Here is a 20859-nt window from a genome sequence, read left to right on the forward strand (position 1 = left end):
CTCAGTTATTACTAAATGGATTTGATTCAAATTTAATATAGTTGTTACACATCATCACCCACATCATATGACACAAGGTCCATAACTCTGGAACCAATTTTCCATGAGTTATGCCCCCTTTTTTAACTTAGAATTTCAGGTTAAAGTTTTGGTGCACTTTCACTTTATCTCTGTTATTTTTAGTTGGATTTTATTCAAACTTATAATAGTTGTTCCACATCATCAATCACATCATATAACACAAGGGCCATAACTCTTGCACCAATATTTTATGAATTATCCCCCTTTTTACTTAAAATTTCATGTTAAAGTTTTGGTGCAGTTTCACTCTGTCTCAGTTATTACTAAATGGATTTGATTCAAACTTAAATTAGTTGTTCCACCCAAAGAACTATAAAATACATTATTTATTTTTATAGCTCTTTGTTCCACCTTATCACCCATATCATATGACACAAGGTCCATAACTCTTGCACCAATATTTCATGAATAATGCTCCTTTTACATAGATTTTAAGCCTTAATTTTGATACATTTCCACCCGATCTCTGTTAATTATTACAGAAAGGATTTGATTTAAACTTAAAATAGTTGTTCGGCATCATTATTCACATCATATAACACATGGACCATAACTCTAGCACCAGTATTTCATGAATCACCTCCCCTTTTTGCTTAGAAGTTCAGGTTAAAGTTTTGGTGCACTTTCACTCTATTTCGGATATTACTAAATTGATTTGATTCAAACTTAAAGTAGTTGCTATCATATGACACAAGGTGCATCACTCTTGCGCCAATATTTCATGAATTATGCCCCCACTTTGCTTAGAATTATACTTATTTAATGTTTTGATACAAGTTATCTTTATCTTTACTTAATTCTTTTTTGGTAATAACTGTAATGCACGGCAATATGTTTTCTGTAATCTTTCCTTGAAAATATACTTTCTGAAATTTAGGGGTAGATTCTATTTGATACTTCAAAATTAGCTCATTTGAAATTGTATTGTTTACTGATTTAATGCTTCCAAATTGCACCATAGAAGTTTAGATAACAAAAACTTTATCGGGGAAACATACTCCCAGACCCTTCTAGGTATTTTTGCGTACCCATTCTAGAAGCCCCCTGATTATTGTTGTAGTGGGCTGTGCTGAACTGGCTGGACATGTTGTTGAGTTGCATGTGCTTAAAGTTATAACTATGTTTTCTCTTTTTTAAAAAAATTGAAACTATGCTTAATAAAACGTAGATGCCCTTATTATTTCCATCTCTCACTGCCTTCTGCGTCACAATATTATGTGCGTATCCTGCATAGTTACTTCCCTTTATCGTCATTACGCCATTTGTCCCAGAGGAAAGAGTGGAAATACAAGTTATATCGATACCTGTTATGAATTTTACAGTTTAACTTGATATATTTGTGTCACATTTCCGCTGAAAATGATTCAGTATGTATGTTCCAATTATACCATGTTTTACTGAAAGATAACTGGACAATGAAAACAGGAAATGGCTGAGGTAAATTTGTACCAACATCACTGAACATAGTAATTTGTCTAAAATTTAATACATGCTATGCTGTCTGTTTTATCAAAGAAGTATAGTTATTTTTATAGCTCTTTGGTTTTATACAGGTCTAGGATTTTGTTGTTTTAAAGACATTTTGTAAATAAACATGCAGACAACCCTGAGATTTAAAGATTTTTACATTTTATTTTCAATTTGCATTGTAATCGATAGACGTCAAAATGTAAAATATGTTATATCAGGTCTTATTTAAAGGAGTCATAAGGACTACCTATAAATCATATAATTTTAAACTGCCGTTTTTAGTTAAATTGTATTTTCAACAGATTTCATATAGAGTCTGTATCCTCGAAGTACCAGTTTCAGTGACCCTAAGAATACCACTGAGAGAATTAGATAAATTCTTGGAGAAGAACTAGTCTCATTTATGGATTACTATAGTGTAATCTTTCCACAATTCAGATGATGTAAAATAAGAGTGGAAAATCTTTCAGCAAAATATTTGGTACTGTTTATCACAACATTTACCAACCCTGATCTGCCTTTAAGTTACAGATTTTCTGTGGCCACTACCTTATTTCTAAAATAGTCAAGGTAGCCAGTAATTGGCCTTTCGTCAATGTTAACTTACACAAACTGAACAACAAACCAAGTAAAAACAATGTTAGGCCTTGTTCATAATAAAGTACAGAGGAAAACGGTTATACTGGTCATGCAACATAAATATTCTATAAATTATAAGGGTGTGAGGTCTGAAGACTGGGCATTATATGCAAATCTGTTGGTAATATTCAAACATACTGTGTTGTATTATTCAAGAAGATGCTGTTTATCTCATTTAATAAAATATGGAAACACTGGCCACCTTATGTCAACAGTATAAGAAGCGAAAGTTAGTTGTCATTTTTCAGATTGGCTCAAATTTCTGGTTAAAAGATATATAAGCCAATCATGGATTTCAAAGCTGTATATTTCCTAAAAGTAATTGTTGGACTGTTTATCTGCATAAAAATCAGACAGAAAACAAGATGACATTTGCATCAAAACAGAAAATAAATCAAAATGTTACTTATAACCAAAGAGCTAGATCAGAATTTGAGGGCATAAAAAAGTAATAAGAAAAATGTGTCATAATTGGGGTTACCATGGAAATAACAATGACACCAAACTGTCATTGTCAGCACAACATTTTCTTTGAGTGTATCGTACTATAATTAGTTGCCTACAATATTGCACTTGGAAATGGCAGCAGATTTTCAGAAGGTCACTGGCACAGGTGCAATATTGTAGGCAACTAATTATAGTACGATATATATGTAGCTTGTATAAAAGTTTTTGAATTAGAATCGAGTTTTATGTTTACAACCTTGAAAAAAAACTTTACACTGTATACATCAAATCTGACAATTGTACATAACTAGTAGTTAACACATATTAAGTAAAAGAGAGATGTTGTAAAGTTGAACATATTACATATAACATGTCTAGGATTCTGCTGTTTTTACATTCTGTGAATATACGGACACTCCATAAATTTAAAGATAATTTATTGTAGGAGGACCTGTTTCAGCCAACTTATTATGAATTCATTTTTCTTAAAATCCTATACTGAAACTATTGATATTATTACACATGTACATGTAGATTCTCATATAAAAATTTTTGAACTTCTTTGAAATGTTACTACTACATCAGAACATTGTGTTATCATTTATCAACTCTTACAGTTTCCATCAAACTGAAATGAAACTTGGTACACATCATCAACATGAAGTGGACATGCACATATTTTCAGGACTTCTCTATCCAGTTATTTTTCTGGAGCTATGGCCCACTTGTGAACATTATTTATTCATCTATCAAGCTTTTACAGTAGCAGTGACTATGTATCATACATTGTTGACATCATTGTTGATGTTTAAAAAATGCTCCATGCAATCATTATAAGGCAAGAATTATCAAAACTAAACTTGACAGAATTATATTTAAAATAATGAATTTGTTTGTTATCATTTCCCCAAAATGTGTGTCTTTATTATTAAACATTTTCAGGCTAATGAGTTGTATGTATGCAGTGTGTCAGATCTTGGTACCCGAAACAGAAAGAGGATCACAGTGGCCGCCAGAGACATTTTTATTGTGAAAGCCGGGGATCAGTTTTATGCTCTTGATTCATTCTGTTACCGTGAGTAAAACAAAATATAATATAAAAAATGTATCTAGAGGATTTTTTTTTGTGTTTAACCCTTAGCCTGCTGGTGGCAAGTGATTTTTGCCTTTGCCACCAGTGCAGACCAAGATCAGTCTGCACCGTGCACGTCCGTGCAGGCTGAGCATGGTCTGCACTGTTCGCTATTCAGTAAATTTGTGAGTGAAAACCCCTTTAAATAATAAGTGATTATTACGGCAAAGATTTAGATTTTTATTATTACATTTATTAGTTTACAGTTTGTTCTTTAATAAGATAGACTTAAAAAAAATATTTTTTTTAGTTAGTCAGTTTGTCATTTTAATACCAAATAGCCTAGATTTTAATATGTTTGAAATAGCACATGATTTGTCTTCATTTTTACGATTTCAGATGCAGGTGGACCTTTGTACAATGGTGATATTGAGGTGAGATCCTGCAGCTTGTGTATAAATCAGCATTAACCCTTAGCCTGCTAAATTTCTAAAATGGATTGGTCCATCATTCAATTTTGGCAATGCCATTTATTATTCGAAGGGGTGTTCACTGAAAATTTACTGACTGAATAGCAAACAGTGCAGACCATGATTACCAATGTGCAGGCTGGTCTTGGTCTGCACTGGTCACAAAGGCAGAATAACTTGCCGAGCAGGATAAAAGGTTATAATGTCAAATATATGGAATTTTGTAAACATTAACATGTACAAAGCTTTAAAAACTTTTAAATGAATTTTGTTTTTGTTGACAGTGTAAGTTTTCAAGAACACTTACTGTTTGATATACACTTTGAGTGTTCGATGACTAGCCAAATCGGCCCAGGCACTTCGGAATTATGGCCCTTGAATTACCAAAAAACATTCAGATTTCTTGCGCATTTTTGACCTCAAACCTGCGCCTATACTACTTTTATAAGTAGTATAGAGGTCATTTTGATGTCATGCACATCTGCTCTAAGTAAACAGTACTGACTTACTAATTAGATGATTAGGCAGTTGTGGGAGGCATGTGCTTTTCTCAAAAGCATCTCTAGTTTCATAGGAGATAGAAACTAGATAATGTTTGAAAATCATGGTTAGATATTTAGACATAGTATTCAGAATTCTATGTACAACTTAGAACTTGCATGAAATTCCATGTGCAGCTTAACACTTGCACAGAATTCTATGTATATCACAAAACATCCATGAAATTATAGTTATATATAAAAATGAAATAGACAGCCTAATGGATATTTAAAGGCAACTGCCCCGCAATTGGGAGGTTGAAGATTCGAGCCCTGTCAGAGATGGGTCTTGTTACTGAAGAGATAATGAATGTGAGCCACCAGCTAGTTAGATAATGGTTACTGGTTGCCTGCCTGCCTGGTGCCTGGCATTAAAAAAAAATGGAATCTGGAAGTAATGCTGTTCAGTGTATGAAGGTGTCTCATAAGCCAATATGGCTGGCCCTTTCAGTAGTGGTGACACCATAATAAACAAACACTTTACTTTTTACTTTTGTTATGGTTTCTATAATGATGTGAACAAGTGCCTTGCTACACTGATTGAATGAATGGAAAGTCAGGTAAGATACATGTATTTACAGTTAAAAGGGAAGGTAATAAATGAGCCGTGCCATGAGAAAACCAACATAGTGGGTATGCGACCAGCATGGATCCAGACCAGCCTGCGCATCCGCGCAGTCTGGTCAGGATACATGCTGTTCGCTAACAGTTTCTCTAATTCCAATAGGCTTTGAAAGCGAACAGCATGGATCCTGATCAGACTGCGTGGATGCGCAGGCTGGTCTGGATCCATGCTGGTCGCAAACCCACTATGTTGGTTTTCTCATGGCACGGCTCAAATGAATATTAATTTCAGGATTTGGGTGGTAGAACATGCATGGTATGTCCATGGCACAAGTACAAAGTTTGTTTAAACACAGGACAAAATTATTACCAAGTAAGTTCATGATTTCATCCTTAAAGTTTGTAATTGTTGGCTGTCCAGCTCATATTTCATGTTTGGAATGTAACTCAACTGTTTAAGGTGTTGACATTAAACTTGGCATTAAGTAGATGGTGATGAGATGATGCGCAGAGCACATGAACCAGGTCAGTGGGTCAAAGGTCAAGGTCAGAAATTGAGCTTACAAGTCAATTTGTCCCTCATATTTCATGTCTTGGGCCTACCTTAGTAACTATTCGAGATTTTGAGTTTAAACCTGGCAAAAAAAGTAGTTGGCAATGAAATGAATATCTCACTTCTAGGTCATCTAGTAGAAAATTCTTGTGAAAGGGATAATCCTATCTTTAACCTTTAAATGCCTTTTCATCAGATGGATATTTGGTGAGCAACTATAGACCATTTCCCAATCCATTTGTTTGAAATATCTCAAAGAACTTTGGGCACAAATAACATAATGGTCTTCACACAATTGTCTGTCATATTTTGTATCAAGGGCATAGTTTAATAACCATACAAATTATTGTCGTAAAATTTGGCATATAGATAGGTGGTAATGACACGATGTGCAGAGCACATGGACTGGGATGGTAGGTCAAAGATCAAGGTCACGTGTTAAGTTCAAATCTGTCCATTTCATTTTTTGTCTGAAGCACAACTTTAAAACTAATCAAGGTACTGACTTCAAATTTAAGATATAAGTGGGTGGTGATGAGACAATTTGAAGAGTGCAACAAGCCACAATACTCTCCCCCCAGCCCCAACATGCACATTAATCTTCTTCCAAACACCCCATCTTTCTCCCCACCCCCACCCCCCGCTCCCCATCTTCTAAAAAATCACTTTAAGCCTTTTAGTTTGTGCCTTAGTATTCCATCACAGCCACTGTGCAACACCCCAGATCACCTACCATCCAAAGATTTTGAAAGTTTAGTTCTTCCTGTGGTCTAGACAGATTATTACAAAGTAAGTTCCTGATTTTATCTATTGTATTAGTTGACTGTTCGGATCTGTTGTATTAGTTGACTGTTCGGCTTACCGTCAGTGCTATCAAGGACCATTTGAAGGCATGAGAAAACTCCTGTAAGTGTACATAGATGACTGTGTTTAAAAACTTTGGATAAAAATCTGCAGCCATTGAAATCTCTGAATATTATTTTGATATTTTTCTGTTGATTAAAGCATATGGGAAGATGTATACTTTTATCAACAGTATCAAGTGATTTACCATACTTGTTACCACAAAATGAGAAACAAAATTGCGAGTAATCAAATGTCCATTGGTATAATATTTTTCAATGGAAATGGCTATTTTTGTTTTTACATAAATTTGCCTTTTTTGAGATATAAATCTTATAAGATCATTTGAAAGTATTATTTCTTTTGGCCCAGTTCATGTATATTTTAACAGGATTCCTTTTTTGTAAAGGATTTTGTGTCCCTTAAAACATTTTTACTTACGCCATGTAAAGAAGTGCTAGTTCACATTAAAGACAGGAACACACTGAAAATTTGATAATTTTTAGGAAATAATTTATATATATTTTTGCTACTTATTCCACTCCTCCCCTTTAATTTACCTATCTGTTGATATGCATGTTTTAAATTGCAAATTTCATGTAACTGTCCTGTGAACACATTATTCCAGAACTTCTTGTTTCCAGTACCCTATTCAAAGATATTGTATTGACAGAATATAAACTGAGACTTTATAAATTCTAATTTGCTTGTTTCTGTTAAAACACGCTTATGCTAAAATGACATCATATTAACAGGACATCAATGTTTTTGTTGTGACCAAGAAAGAGCACTACTATATTTTATCTTCTGCTTTAAGTAAAGAGCACATTAGAATTGAAATCATGTATAGCAAAATTGTGTCGACTTCAATTAGTACACTGAAAATCAGTTATATGTTGCAAGAATAATATTCACTCAGGCTACGCCCCTGTGAAATAATTACGCGGATGTATACCTCTTTTTCATATATTAATAACATTAAAACAAGATTTTTCTATACATTATTTCTTAAATAACACTATTCACAATCAGCTATCATAGTGCCTTATGTATTACAGTCTGTTGATCCACACAACCTGGATAAACCTCCAAAATGGACTGCTGGTGAAGTAAGACAGAGAACACACACAGTTACCGTCAGAGATGGAAATATCTATGTGACACTTTCATCATGTGATGGCACTCTTGACTCTGATCACTATAATAAACATAAAGAAAAATGAAGAATAACCAAAATTGTGATAGTGGATATGAAATGAATGTAAATTTAGAAGACAAAAATGTTGAAATATTTGCACTGGTTATTCGATAAATTCATTTATAATAGCACTTACATTGTTTATACAGTATTAGATTAGATCATCTATGGACATATGGATGCAATAAATGTTTCTCTGGATGCAATTTAATTGTCCGCTAAGACTCTTTGAGATTGAGTTGACTGTCCATTAAGACACTATGACATTATGGTTATTGTGTTAACTGAAGCTTGTTTACTTCGTCCTGAACTGTACTTAATCATCTGCAGTCACATTTTCTTCTTTCACCACATTAGCAGACTTTATTATATGTATTTAGTATAATGAATTGATTAGTGATTAAACAAGATACTGAATTATTTACTGACAATTTTTGGTGACATTGGAACAGAATTACTGGAGTATTTTTTTTTTATCCCCTGCTGAAGGTTGAGGGATATAGTTTCGGCATTGTCTGTCCAGCTGTTTGTCAGTCCAAGTTTGCTTCCCTTTGTCCATAGACATCTGTATGTCACTACAGGGTGTGCTGTGTGTACAATTTTGTTCAGTATCATTGCAGTAACTTCAGAGTTATTGCCCTTTAATTGTTATATCTTTCAAGATACAGTCCCCTCATTCACAAAATAACCTATTCTGCGGGGGATATAGATTCACAGAATTCGTGTGTTCAAACCCATCCTTTGTAAACCAATTTTTTAGACAAAATTTTAACCAGTTTTACGAGTAGCATTCTTTTCATGCATAAACACGATGAAAAGAGTGGATGAATGAGTGAATGCATATAGAAGTCTTTCTTAATAAGTTGTAGCCTTATATCTCTGTACACAATTCTTCGTTATGGAAACAAATGTTTTTGTTTATTTTTGATAAGTTTTAAATACCATTTTTCCTATTCAGTATTTACAGAGAATATAGTATGTTGGCCACATTTCATAAATATGTATTATGATTCCCACAGGAAATGTTTGTACCCCTGAAAAGTCACTTCTTGGAATAAGTGGTCACAAGTCTTAAGCAGTCAATTTGGCAATTTTTCTTGATAGGTTGCTTAACGCAAGTTTTAATATATATGATTAATAATGAATTTGTTGAATTGAATGAAATATACAACCGAACTCACTTTATACAAACTCATCAGGACCTGGGAAATATATTCGTATAAAACGAAATTTGTATTAATGCTTGTATGACTAACAGGATAATTTGTCCGAGCAAATTGGGCAGTTAAGAATAGCTTCCGATATATGGAAGTACAGTAGTGAATATATGTATTTTTAAACTGATTAAGTTAATTTATTCAAATTGCAATGAAATTACTCAACAAAAGTCATACTTAAACACCTAAAACTGTATGAAAATTAATTCTAAATGTTCAAATGTCTTGAAATTTTGCCAGACTTAGGCATAGCCATTTTTGTTACATGAACTTAGGGACATAAATAGATATCTATTTATGTCCCAAATGAACTACACTGCATGGTCCTTAGACGTACAATGAGAATATTTTTCATGGACAGTTGTACATAAAAAGTGAACTTCGCTCGATTGACATTATTACGTGGACTCGATTGTAATAAGTAAGATAACTGACTACATAGAGTTAATCTCATTATTATGTATTTATCGATTACAGGTGATAATCACATCGATTAAATACCAGCACTGTACAGTTTCAAACTATTAAATGATCAAGCGAAACAAGGGCAAAATGGCCGCCGACTTCTAAAATTAGTTCGTATCAAAAGATGGAAAATTATTACATTTAATCTAATTGGGACTTCCAAAATGTGTTTGTTTCTGCCGAGTATTTGTATAAAGCGAGTTCGCTATTACCAAAATAATGTTACAAAGGAAATAGAACGACTCGGTCGGGGAATCTGAATTTTGTTCATTATATCCGAAAGTTTGTATCAAGCGAGTTCGTATTAAGTGGACTTGACTGTATTTGCTTTATTAGTGCTTTGTCTATTCCCAGACTCTAAAGTCGAATGTAATAACTATGGCCTTCAAGCTTTGCACAGTGAGTAACACTGGGCCTGTGGCTGCATGGTCACAGGGACCCAAACTTGCTTTTTTAGTTTCTTGACTACTTAAAAGGAATCTTAGCTACTGCCATCTTGAATGCAGTTGCCTTGGTCCGTGGCTGTATCTCACCTATGCTTGAACTCTTTTTGAAGTCATTCCAAAATCCATATCAGTCTATGGTTTTGCTGATGATCATATAGCAAATAAAAGCTTTCATCCTACATCTGTTTCCTTAGAATCACAAGCGATCGGAGAACTTGAAAGGTGTGCAGTTATAATCAATGACTGGATGAATAGAAACAAACTGAAAATGAACACTTCCAAAACTGAATTTATTAAATTTGGTAGCAGACCTTAATTGAACAAAATGTTTTTTTTACAAATTCCATTAACATTGCTGGTGATGATGTCAAATGTGAAAGCACAATTAAATATCTCGGTGCATTTCTTGACGAAACCTTGAACTTTAAAGATCATGTAAATCACGAATGTCGTACAGCCATGTTGAATTACCTACGAATTAAGAACATACGAAAATACTTAACAAAAGCAGCCACTGAAATTTTCGTTTTGTCTCTAGTTATTTCACATCTGGATTATTACAATGTCATACTGTATGGTGTAGCTAACTGTGAGGTGCGTAAGATGCAATGTATTCAAAACATGTGCGCAAAACTTGTCCTTAACAGGAGGAAATTTGACAGATCTAAACAAGCATTGTATCACTTACATTGGTTGCCGGTGAAAGCAAGAATTGAGTTCAAGATACTTTCTTTCATGTATAGCTGTCACACTAGCAGAGCACCTCTGTATTTAACATAATTGCTTACAGAGTATATTCCTAGTAGACAAGGTTTGAGATTGTCTGAAAATTCTGAATGTCGTTATGTTGTTCCATACAACAAGTGCAAAACATTCAATGATAGAAGTTTCTTTACTATTGGTCCAAAACTTTGGAATAAACTGCCATTAGAACTACGCAAAAGTAAATCTGGATGCATTAAAAAAAAATCTTAAGACTGTATTTCAGAGATTTGGCGGCATTGTTTTAAATTTTTTGATAACTGTTTATTATGCGAAAACAGCAGGTGATACCGGTACCATTTACCGGGGGTGGGGTTGAACCTCTATATGCAGCTCATCTGGGCGTACCATGTGATGCTTTAAGCACTGGTATTCACAGTAGGGGTAAAATGACCTCAAGGGGAGTGGTGCGGTCATGACTGTTTGTTACAATAAGGCTGTTACTATTATTATTGTCATTATTAATATTGTTATAATAATAATTATTATTATTATGTACAATGCCATTAAATATGTCATTGTATAAAAATAGGCATTTAATCAAATTTTTCAGTTTCAGTTTCAGTCACGTAGATCAAGGTCACACTTGTAGGTAAAAGAGCAGAACTACAAAAGTACAGATGTTTCTGAGAAATTTGAAATATATATTGGGTATTATTAACTCTCAACTTTTTCAAATTATCTCTGTTTTTATACTTAATATTTTCTTGATAATGTCTTTACAACTGCTGGAGAAATTTTAATGATGGATGGCAATACCGATAAGAGGGGGTGCAAAATGTTAGTAATCTTTTCTTAAGTAAGTGCAGTAAGAATTCTCATTGGTACATGCAGTTTTAAAAGTATTCCTGTCACAAAGTGCATAAGGTCACTTGACAAAAGCCTGTGAGGGAGTACCCACTAGTTCCACAATTAACTTTGTTTACATGATGTACTGCACAAGAGAATTAGACAACAATTATACATTTAAAATTGTTTTGATTTAGCAGTATCCTTTGTATACTAGTTTTTCAAGTGTCTTCCTAGTCTGTTAAAAAATAGTTTGCATAGTAAAATTTGTGGGAATACTGTTATTATGTAATAATTAATTCCCTTTAATTTTGGACTTGATATCTTTTCCTTCATTCTGTCTATGATAAATATCAAATCTCTGTAACCATTTGGTGTCAGGCTTGTAAATTCACCAAAACAAAATGAGTCTCTCGTCTATGTCTTGGTCACTGATTCCATAATATTAAGTGTGGACTTTGTACACAATGTAAACATCTTTTGTTTCTTGCTGTTTTACTTTAAGGTAGTTCTGCACGTTTGGATCAAAATTTTTTCTACAATGTAGAATTTGATTAAATTATGATTTTTCAAAACTTCAGAATATACCTAGAAAATTCAGCAAATAAAAAAGGTAGGGTCATGTGCTTGATTTTTTTTTCTAGACTGATTTGAAAAAGTTCGACCTCATGCAATATTTCATAATGGAAGTCTATGGGAAAATCATAACTTTCATAACATTTTCGCGAATAGAATTTTTTCTACAATGTAGATTTTGATGAAACTTCTCATGGTTGTTAATACATATATGGATTATAATTTGGGGAAATAAAATGTAAAGGTCCGTGTGCTTACTTTTGAGATATTTGACCATGATTAAAGTGAACCGAACATTTCACGCTAATTTTAAGACATTATTTTGAATTTTTTAACGCACCATATGTTTTAATATCATATTTTGACTTCAGAAATATAGCAACAGTGCCATTGTAATAAAATGACTCACAGGTTTCGATTAATTCATAAATTAATTTTCATTTCCGTACGCCAAATCCAGGCTTTATTCTATGTTTTCCGGATAAATAACGTTACGCCATCACTTACGGTTTTTCAAACATGCAGAACTACCTTAAAGAAACATAATTTTTAGTGACCTACCACATTATCAGACAATTGGAAACCTGAAAACATAAGAAACTACCTGCTGTACATCATCTTTTCCCCTGCTTCATGCCTCCTTCCAATTTTTAGCTCGTGAATTTTTGAAAAAAAATGGTGAGTTATTGTCTCCTAAACTATCAAAGCTGTTGCTTTGAAACTTGCAACACTTGTTCACCAGCAATAGCTGACTCCGTACAGCAAGAATCATAACTCTATCCTGCTTTTTGCAAGAATTATGGCCCCTTTTGGACTTAGAAAATCAGATTTCATGGTTAACTTTTATGTTTAGGTCAACTTTTCTCCTAAACTATCAAAGCTTTTGCGTTAAAACTTGCAACACTTTTTCACCATTAATAGCTGATTCTGTACAGCAAGAAGCATAACTCTATCCTGCTTTTTGCAAGAATTATGGGCCCTTTTGGACTTGGAAAATCAGATTTCTTGTGTTTAGGTCAGCTTTTCTCCTAAACTATCAAAGCTATTGCTTTAAAACTTGCAACACTTGTTCACCATCAAAAGCTGACTCTGTACAGCAACAAACATAATTCCATCCTGCTTTTTGCAAGAATTATAACAGAAGGTATGACAATATTTCTATTATAAAGAGACAAAAAAAAAATCAGATAAGCGTCTGAACCCGCATGCGGTGCTCTTTGTTTGGAATGTTGAGGTAGTAGGGTGAACATTTAGATTTACCTTTGTCCGTATGTCAGTCTTGATGTCTATCTGAATTTGAGTTGTGCATATTTTAAGAAGTAATTGACTTAGGGTCTTGTGTGTGTGTGTGTGTGTTCGGGTTTAACGTCTTTCTCAACAATTTTCAGTCATATGAACGACGGTGTCTACTTGTAGCAGTGAGCACAATGCTCAACTTTATAGTGCTGCCTCACTGGAATATCACGCCGTAGACACATGGCATGATACCCCACCCAGTCACATTATACTGACACCGGGCTGACCAGTCCTAGTACTATCCTCTAAATGCTGAGCGCCAAGCGAGGAAGCTACTAGTACCATTTTTTACGTCTTTGGTAGAACGCGGCCAGGGATCGAACCCACGACCTCCCACACTCGAACTTAGGGTCTTGATTTAGCTTGTGAAGTTGTGCATCTGGTGTTAAGTTTGGGATTTCACTCATCCAGACCGAAATTTTGGCCCTTGTCTTTGTAAAACATATCCATCAAAGACTTCAATGTTTATGTTGCATATATCTCAAAAATATTTGACCTAGTCATGATCTAGGAACACAATTGCATTTTGCAAGACCAGAGTTATGACCCTTGACTTAGTCAAGATATGCATAAACGCCTAAATATTTTTTGTCTCATATTTCTAGAAGTATTTGACCTTGAGTCATGAAACTTTAAAGGGATGCTGTTTAGCATGTGAACTTATGCACCTATGTTTCTTTGGGGGGATTAAATCCCCTTCTGTCCCTCATCAAGCGTTTTTGATGATGTTTTATAGTATCTATACCACTCTTCCCATCTTATGACTCGCACCCCGAACACAAGCTAATGCGAAAGTTTACTTAGGCTTACACTGTCAACATATGACAGGGAGTTGGAGATAGAGTCCCTAAAGGTACACTTCTAGTTAAGGTGGCACTTAGATGAAAATCTATAGAATGTGTTTTTTAACAGAATTACGACTTTGATAGTGTAGACAGCAACATGGATGCTTTCCTCTTGGATGAAGAATAGAACGCCTCCTGCCTCTTCCAGTTATGTAGCTATCTCCGTCAACATTTGCCTTGTGAACACTCTAGAGGCCACAGTTTTGACCTAATCTTTATGAAACTTGGTCAGAAAGGTCAAGTTCGAAACTGGGGGGTCAAAAACTAGGTCAGTAGGCCAGATCAAAGGAAAATCTTGTTAACACTCTAGAGTCCACAGTTTAAGTTTGAAACTTGTGACAATTGGTCAGAATGTTTGCCTGGATGACCTCTTGGTCAAGTTCTAATCTAGGTCATGTGGGGTCAAAAACTAGGTCACTCGGTCAAATTAAAGGAAAAGCTTGTTAACACTGTAGAGGCCACAATTATCACCCTATCTTCATGAAACTTGGTCAGAATGTTTATCTTGATGAACTTTCGGCAAAGTTCGAAACTGGGTCATGTGGGGTCAAAAACTTGGTCACCCGATCAAAAATCAAAGAAAAACATTATGTTTGCAATAGGAGCTGCATTTTTCACGGGATCTTCATGAAACTTTATCAGAATGAAATCTAGGTCAAGTTCGAATATGGGTCATATGGGGTCAAAAACTAGGTAACCTGGTCAAACCAAAGAAAAACCTTGTTTATGCAATAAGGGCTGCACTTTTGGCTCACCATCTGTCTGTCCACACTTTCCTTTAAACAACATCTCCTCCTAAAGCACCAAGCAAATTTTGATGAAACTTCACAGGGATGTCCGTTGGGTGGTCTTTTTTAAAACTTATTGAAAGAATTGAATTCCATACAGAACGCTGGTTGCCATGGCAACCAAAAGGAAAAACTTTAATAAAAATCTTCTTGTCCAAAACCACAGGTCATAGGGATTTCATATTTGGTATTTAGCATCATCTAGTGGTCCTCTACCAAGATTATTCAAATTATGCCCCTGAAGTGAAAAGAGGCCCCACCCAGGGGGTCCCAAGTTTTACATAGACATATAGGAATTTTTTTTTAAATCTTCTTGCCTGAAAATTCAAGGCCTAGGCCATTGATATTTGGTATATAGCATTGCCTAATGGTTCTCAAACAAGAATGTTCAAATTATGCCCCTGCGGTGAAAAGAGGCCCCGCCCCGGGGGTCACTTGTGTACGAGTTATATAGGAAAAAGTACTTCAAAAATTATCTGATCATATTTCTTAGACTGTTTACTTTTAATTACTTGATGACCACAAGTAATTAGGGGTCACTTGACTGTGATATTGACCTACTGACATATTTTCTTGTTTTTTAAGATACAGCCTTGAAATTTGGATGACATATACAGTTTTGCACACCGATCTTAACACTTTTAGTGACCATGAATGTGACCTACTGACCTACTTTCTTAATATTTTAGCATCAGTTTGACATTTGAAACATGCACCTCATATTATTCAGGTGAGCGATCCAGGGTCATCATGACCCTCTTGTTCACTCAATATTCGTGCAAATAGGGGCTGCATTTTTCACTAGATATTTGTGAAATTTGATCAGAATGATCTTGATGAAATCTAGGCAAAGTTCGAATATGGGTCTTCTGGGTTAAAAAACTAGGTCACCTGGTTAAATTAAAGAACTACTTTAAGTATGCATTAGGGACTGCATTTTTCACTGGATATTCGTGGAATTAGAACAAATTGTTTGTCTTGATCAAATCTAGACCAAGTTTGAATATAGGTCATCTGGGGTCAAAAACTAGGTCACTGTCACATCAAAGGAAAACTTTGTGTATGCAGTAAGGGCTGCATTTTTCATCAGATGTGCATGAAACATGGTCAGAATGTTTGTCTCCATGAAATCTTGGGCAAGTTTTTATCTGGGTCACTCAGAGTTAAAAACTAGGTCACCAGGTCAAATCAAAGAAAAAGCTTGTTTACACTCTAGCATTTGGATTCAGTCTTCATAAAACTTGGTCAGAATGTTTGTTATCATAAAGTCTTGGATTATTTTGAATCTGGGTCACGTGGGGTCAAAAACTAGGGTATATTCAATATTCAATAATATTTTATAATGTAGACGAGGCTTCAAACCAGTTACACTACAGTTCATCGTAGTCCTGATAAATGTTATATGTAACCGTACATTGTATTCATTTATCAGTCATTGACATGTTTTATGATAAGATAACTTCACAATCAAAATTTTGTGAAAATCCAATTATGATTTCATTTTTTTCTATTACATGCATTATGAAGTCAGTTTTTAAAAGGATTGGATATATTTCTCATTCCCTTAATGTCATGTCATGTGTTTAAACATTGTGTTCATAATATATGTAAAAGATGATGGAATTATTATCTGACAGAGTTTCAATGAATAATTCATGCTGAAGTTTTAGTTCGATACAATTTACAGATGCGTAAGTAATTGCTTCTGTTTCTGTCTTTGGTCTTGCAGCTGAAATCGGGGATTAAGAGGCTTGGAATAACTTTCCCATACAGTTTGGGTTTAAACACTGCTTAGGATGTAGGACGAAATTACCCGATGAAACTAGCTAGCGGAAGGTCGATGATTTTCTACCCCCTCCATTAAAGCAGAAAGTCGACAATTGTGCCGTTGAACTAAAATACGTCGCTGTAGTACAGTCATGATCAGTGATTGGATCAGAGTGGGTCCTGGCCGAATCGAATAACATTTGTTTTGTCAGTCATGTATGTTTACTTGTATCATAGCTCGGTGTTTTTTCTTAACAAATTTGGTGCAGGTAATTCGTATACACAGTACAGGGTGCGGTAAAAAAAAGTGTGCAGGTATTAAATACCCGCACGCTAGTTACCGCACTGTTGGATAGGAAATTATGCCAACGTGTCTGGAAAAGTAGACAACGAAGTGTATTTTATTGATTTTCTGCTCTAGCATTGGTTTATTTTACCTGGGCTTTACCCGTTTGTAAAGCAAGGATTTTAAGTACTCACTGAACTGCTGTATATGGCAATATACGCCCCCTCGTACAAATCGTTTACCCTCGAGTTTCAATGCTCTTTCTATTACTTATTCTTCGAGAAATATATGAGCCATGCCATGGGAAAACCAACATAGTGGGTTTGCGACCAGCAAGGATCCAGACCAGCCTGCGCATCCGCGCAGTCTGGTCAGGATCCATGCTGTTCGCTAACAGATTCTCCAATTCCAATAGGCTTTAAAAGCGAACAGCATGGATCCTGACCAGACTGCGCGGATGCGCAGGCTGGTCTGGATCCATGCTGGTCGCAAACCCACTATGCTGGTTTTCTCATGGCGCGGCTCATATACAGTACGAGTACATTTAAAAATATTCTATCCTAGTTATGTATAAAATGCGACTCTCGGAAAAAGTAGGAATTGTTAGTGTCTAAACGTTCGAATGAATCGGACAGTAAAATTCGAACTAGCTGAAATTGAATAAAAGTTTATAAAAACAAATATGGAAACACTAATTTATAAATGCTACTTTCTTTTCATACAAAAGGACATAAATGGAGGAAGTCGAATTTTGAACCTGATGAAGTACCATCTAAAGTGAGATGTGGGTGACTGGTTCCTTAGTTTTGATTCTAACAGCGGCTCTCGTAGGTATGACAACCAGTCCATCTGACTATACAGTTGCCATCGTAGACTGCGCTTGCGCACCGCTAGAAAAAACTTCAAATGCCATCCTTACTGTTCTCAATGCTGCGCTAGATTTCACAGTATCGCCCGTTTTCATTTTGTCACAATTCGGGACGACATTCTTGGATTTATGTAAAGAGCTGTGTACAAAAATGGCGTGCTCGTTGCTGGACTTCGTAGAGTATTGTTTGCGAAACATTGTGGTTGCCCTACAAACTGTTATTAGTTACGCTACAAACTTAACACTGAAGGCTGCCAAGAAATTGGGTGCTGTTAAGACAACCGTGACACCAATTGTTTCGTTTAGTGGTATTGCACAAAAATATTGCTCGTCTATCAAGATGTTATTCGACCATATTCTGTATGACTTATTCATTCAGACATATATCAAAACATGCCTGATTTATATTTTTGAAGCATGCCATATTTTAACATCTTTTCCACTGTTGCTAATCAGGTACACAATGGACAAAGTCATAGTCGTTCTTAAATATCTTATAGCACTGCCATCCAGATGTTTGTTAAGTCTCATAAAGTATGTTCTTTACAGTTTTTTGCACCCTTACGTATGTGTGATATATTCCTCATGTACTGTTGGAATATTTGTTCTTGTGATTCCCGTGCTTATGCACGTGTGCAGAGTGAGAGATATCCGACCCCTTGTACGATGGCTGTGCACGGTGGCAATGAACTCGGAGTCTAGAAACAGAGTTTTGGATATTCTCTATCGAATGACAAATGAAGAGATCTCGAGAAGAGATGTAGGGTATATGATTGGCCAATCAGAAGACGCCATAGAAGGTGTAGTTCCGGAACCGGAAACTCGAGAAGAATGCGCAGTGTGTTATCAGACAGAGCGTCTCTTGAAAATTGTTCCTTGTGGCCATAAAACAACTTGCTTCAAGTGTTTGCAAGAAATTGGGAAAATAAATAATCGATGTCCAATGTGCAGAGAGCATATACTGTTTACGGTCTAACATATTTCACAAATAGACTATGTGTAACTATTAAAAGGAAATAAGAAATAAGGCAAGAGTAAGGATGTAGAGCGAAACAAGTCTTCGGCTAACTGTAGATGTATTTTGTTATTGTAAAATGATAGTAAAACGATAACAGTGAACATATAATAATTATTCTTATGTACATAAAGATGTTTCAGTAGCTCTTGTCTACAGTACCTTTAAACACGTGCCTGCTTCACTTGACATCAGTGAGACCATGGCGATTAAAACAAATTGGCATTACTACTGTCTTCCCCACTGTGTTATTTTTTTTTGTATTTTTTGTTGAGATATTGCTCAAGCAGTTATATTTTAGCTCGACTATTCGAAGAGTAAGTAGAGCTATCTTACTCACAACGGCGTCGGCGCCGGCGTCACACCTTGGTTAATTTTTTTCGTACCAGTCCACATTTTGACAAAGTCTTTTGAGATAAAACTTTGAAACTTTCAACACTTTTTTACCATCACCATGTCCACTTTTAGGCAAGAGTACATAACTCCATCAATGATTTTGGCTGAATTATGGCCCCTTTATTAAGTTACAAATCTTGGTTACTAGTAAGTTTTTCGTACCAGTTCATATTTCGTGTGAAGTGTTTGACATACGGCATTGAAACTTTTATCACTTGTTTTTTATAACAGTCTCTATCTGTAGGCAAGAGTACATAACTCTGTCAGCTATTTTGGCTGAATTATGGCCCTTTTTAGACTTGGAAATTGGTACAATTTTCGTACAAATCAGCGTTTTGTCAAAACTATTTGACATGTGGCTTTGAAACTTTGAATATTTATTTATCATTATGATTTCCATCTATGGGCAAGATAGCATAACTGTGTCAACTATTTTGGCTGAATTGTGGTCCTTTTTGGACTTGGAAATTGGTTCAGTTTTCGTACAAGTCAGCGTTATGTCAAAACTATTTGACATGCGGCTTTGAAACTTTGAACACTTGTTTATCGTCATAATTTCCATCTGTAGGCAAGAGTACATAACTCTGTCAACTATTTTGGCTGAATTATGGCCCTTTTTGGACATAGAAATCAGTTAAATTTTTCATACCAGTCAGTATTTTGCCTAAGATATGGCTTTGAAACTTGGACGACTTGTTTACCATCATAGTCTACATATTTAGGCAAGACTACATAACTAGGACAATGACTTTAGCTCAGTTGTGGCCCGTTTTTGACATTGAAATTAGTTAAGTTTCGCATACCATTCCATATTTTGTCTAAACTGTTTGATATATGGCTTTGAAACTTGCTTACCATCATGGTTACACATTGCCATATAGTGCAAGACTTATCCAAATCCACAAATACAGGTAAATTGTTTGTCTTATCTATTACTTTTCTTTTGTCTAAAAACCTCTGGTAATATTTTGGCCCCATACTTCCATCAATTCTTCGAATAGTCTAGCGCGCTATCAACAGACAGCTCTTGTTCATGAGTGTTCATACCATCCTTATTAATATATATGTTCATTGAACTATATTAAATCCATAAATGTCGTTTCTTAGATGTCCCCAGTTTTTCTTTTATCAGACTGTGTATCTGTCTGTCCGAAACAGACTTACTTATACATTTGACCAGTGACCACTTGCGTGTATCTATAGCATGAATGAAGTAAATCAAGCCTGTCCCCTGATTCAAACATTCACAAAGCCTCGCACACGTGGAATATACTTCCAAGTCTCCGACTTTATAGCGGATACATGTATTTGTTTGCTTGAGAGCAAGTTTGTAATATCGTCCACCAAGTGAATGCTAAATGCAATTATTGCAAGAGAGGCATAGCCACGTGTGAAAATGCAATATCTTGTGTTCATCAGTGAAACAAAGTATTGATCTTATAATTATGTAAAATAACCGCATTTCCT

At 35.1% G+C, this 20859-nt stretch overlaps 2 protein-coding genes across 2 annotated transcripts; both read left to right on the top strand.

The window, feature by feature from the left end:
- The first annotated feature begins 1338 nt into the window (after positions 1-1338).
- Positions 1339-11833, top strand: LOC123524676 (Rieske domain-containing protein-like). Its single transcript, XM_045303034.2, has 5 exons — positions 1339-1518; positions 3580-3712; positions 4109-4143; positions 5575-5655; positions 7737-11833. Exons 1-5 carry the CDS (start codon positions 1510-1512, stop codon positions 7899-7901), a joined length of 423 nt encoding a protein of 140 aa, XP_045158969.2. The 5' UTR covers positions 1339-1509; the 3' UTR covers positions 7902-11833.
- A 4656-nt stretch (positions 11834-16489) lies between these two features.
- On the top strand, positions 16490-18982 carry LOC128555640 (uncharacterized). The gene is made up of 2 exons (XM_053538622.1): positions 16490-16751; positions 17841-18982. The coding sequence occupies exon 2, from the start codon at positions 17896-17898 to the stop codon at positions 18955-18957; it is 1062 nt and encodes a 353-aa protein (XP_053394597.1). The 5' UTR covers positions 16490-16751; positions 17841-17895; the 3' UTR covers positions 18958-18982.
- The last annotated feature ends 1877 nt before the right edge of the window (positions 18983-20859 follow it).

Source organism: Mercenaria mercenaria, chromosome 3 (assembly GCF_021730395.1).
Source record: "Mercenaria mercenaria strain notata chromosome 3, MADL_Memer_1, whole genome shotgun sequence".
Lineage (NCBI taxonomy): Eukaryota > Metazoa > Mollusca > Bivalvia > Venerida > Veneridae > Mercenaria > Mercenaria mercenaria.

Bases quoted from the DNA above. Each gene is read 5' to 3' on its own strand.
- LOC123524676 (XM_045303034.2), top strand. The intron at 4,144-5,574 runs GTGAGATCCTGC...TATTAATTTCAG, and splicing joins TGTACAATGGTGATATTGAG to GATTTGGGTGGTAGAACATG. The intron at 5,656-7,736 runs GTAAGTTCATGA...TATGTATTACAG, and splicing joins CAGGACAAAATTATTACCAA to TCTGTTGATCCACACAACCT.
- LOC128555640 (XM_053538622.1), top strand. From the start codon at position 17,896: ATGTGGGTGACTGGTTCCTTAGTTTTGATTCTAACAGCGGCTCTCGTA.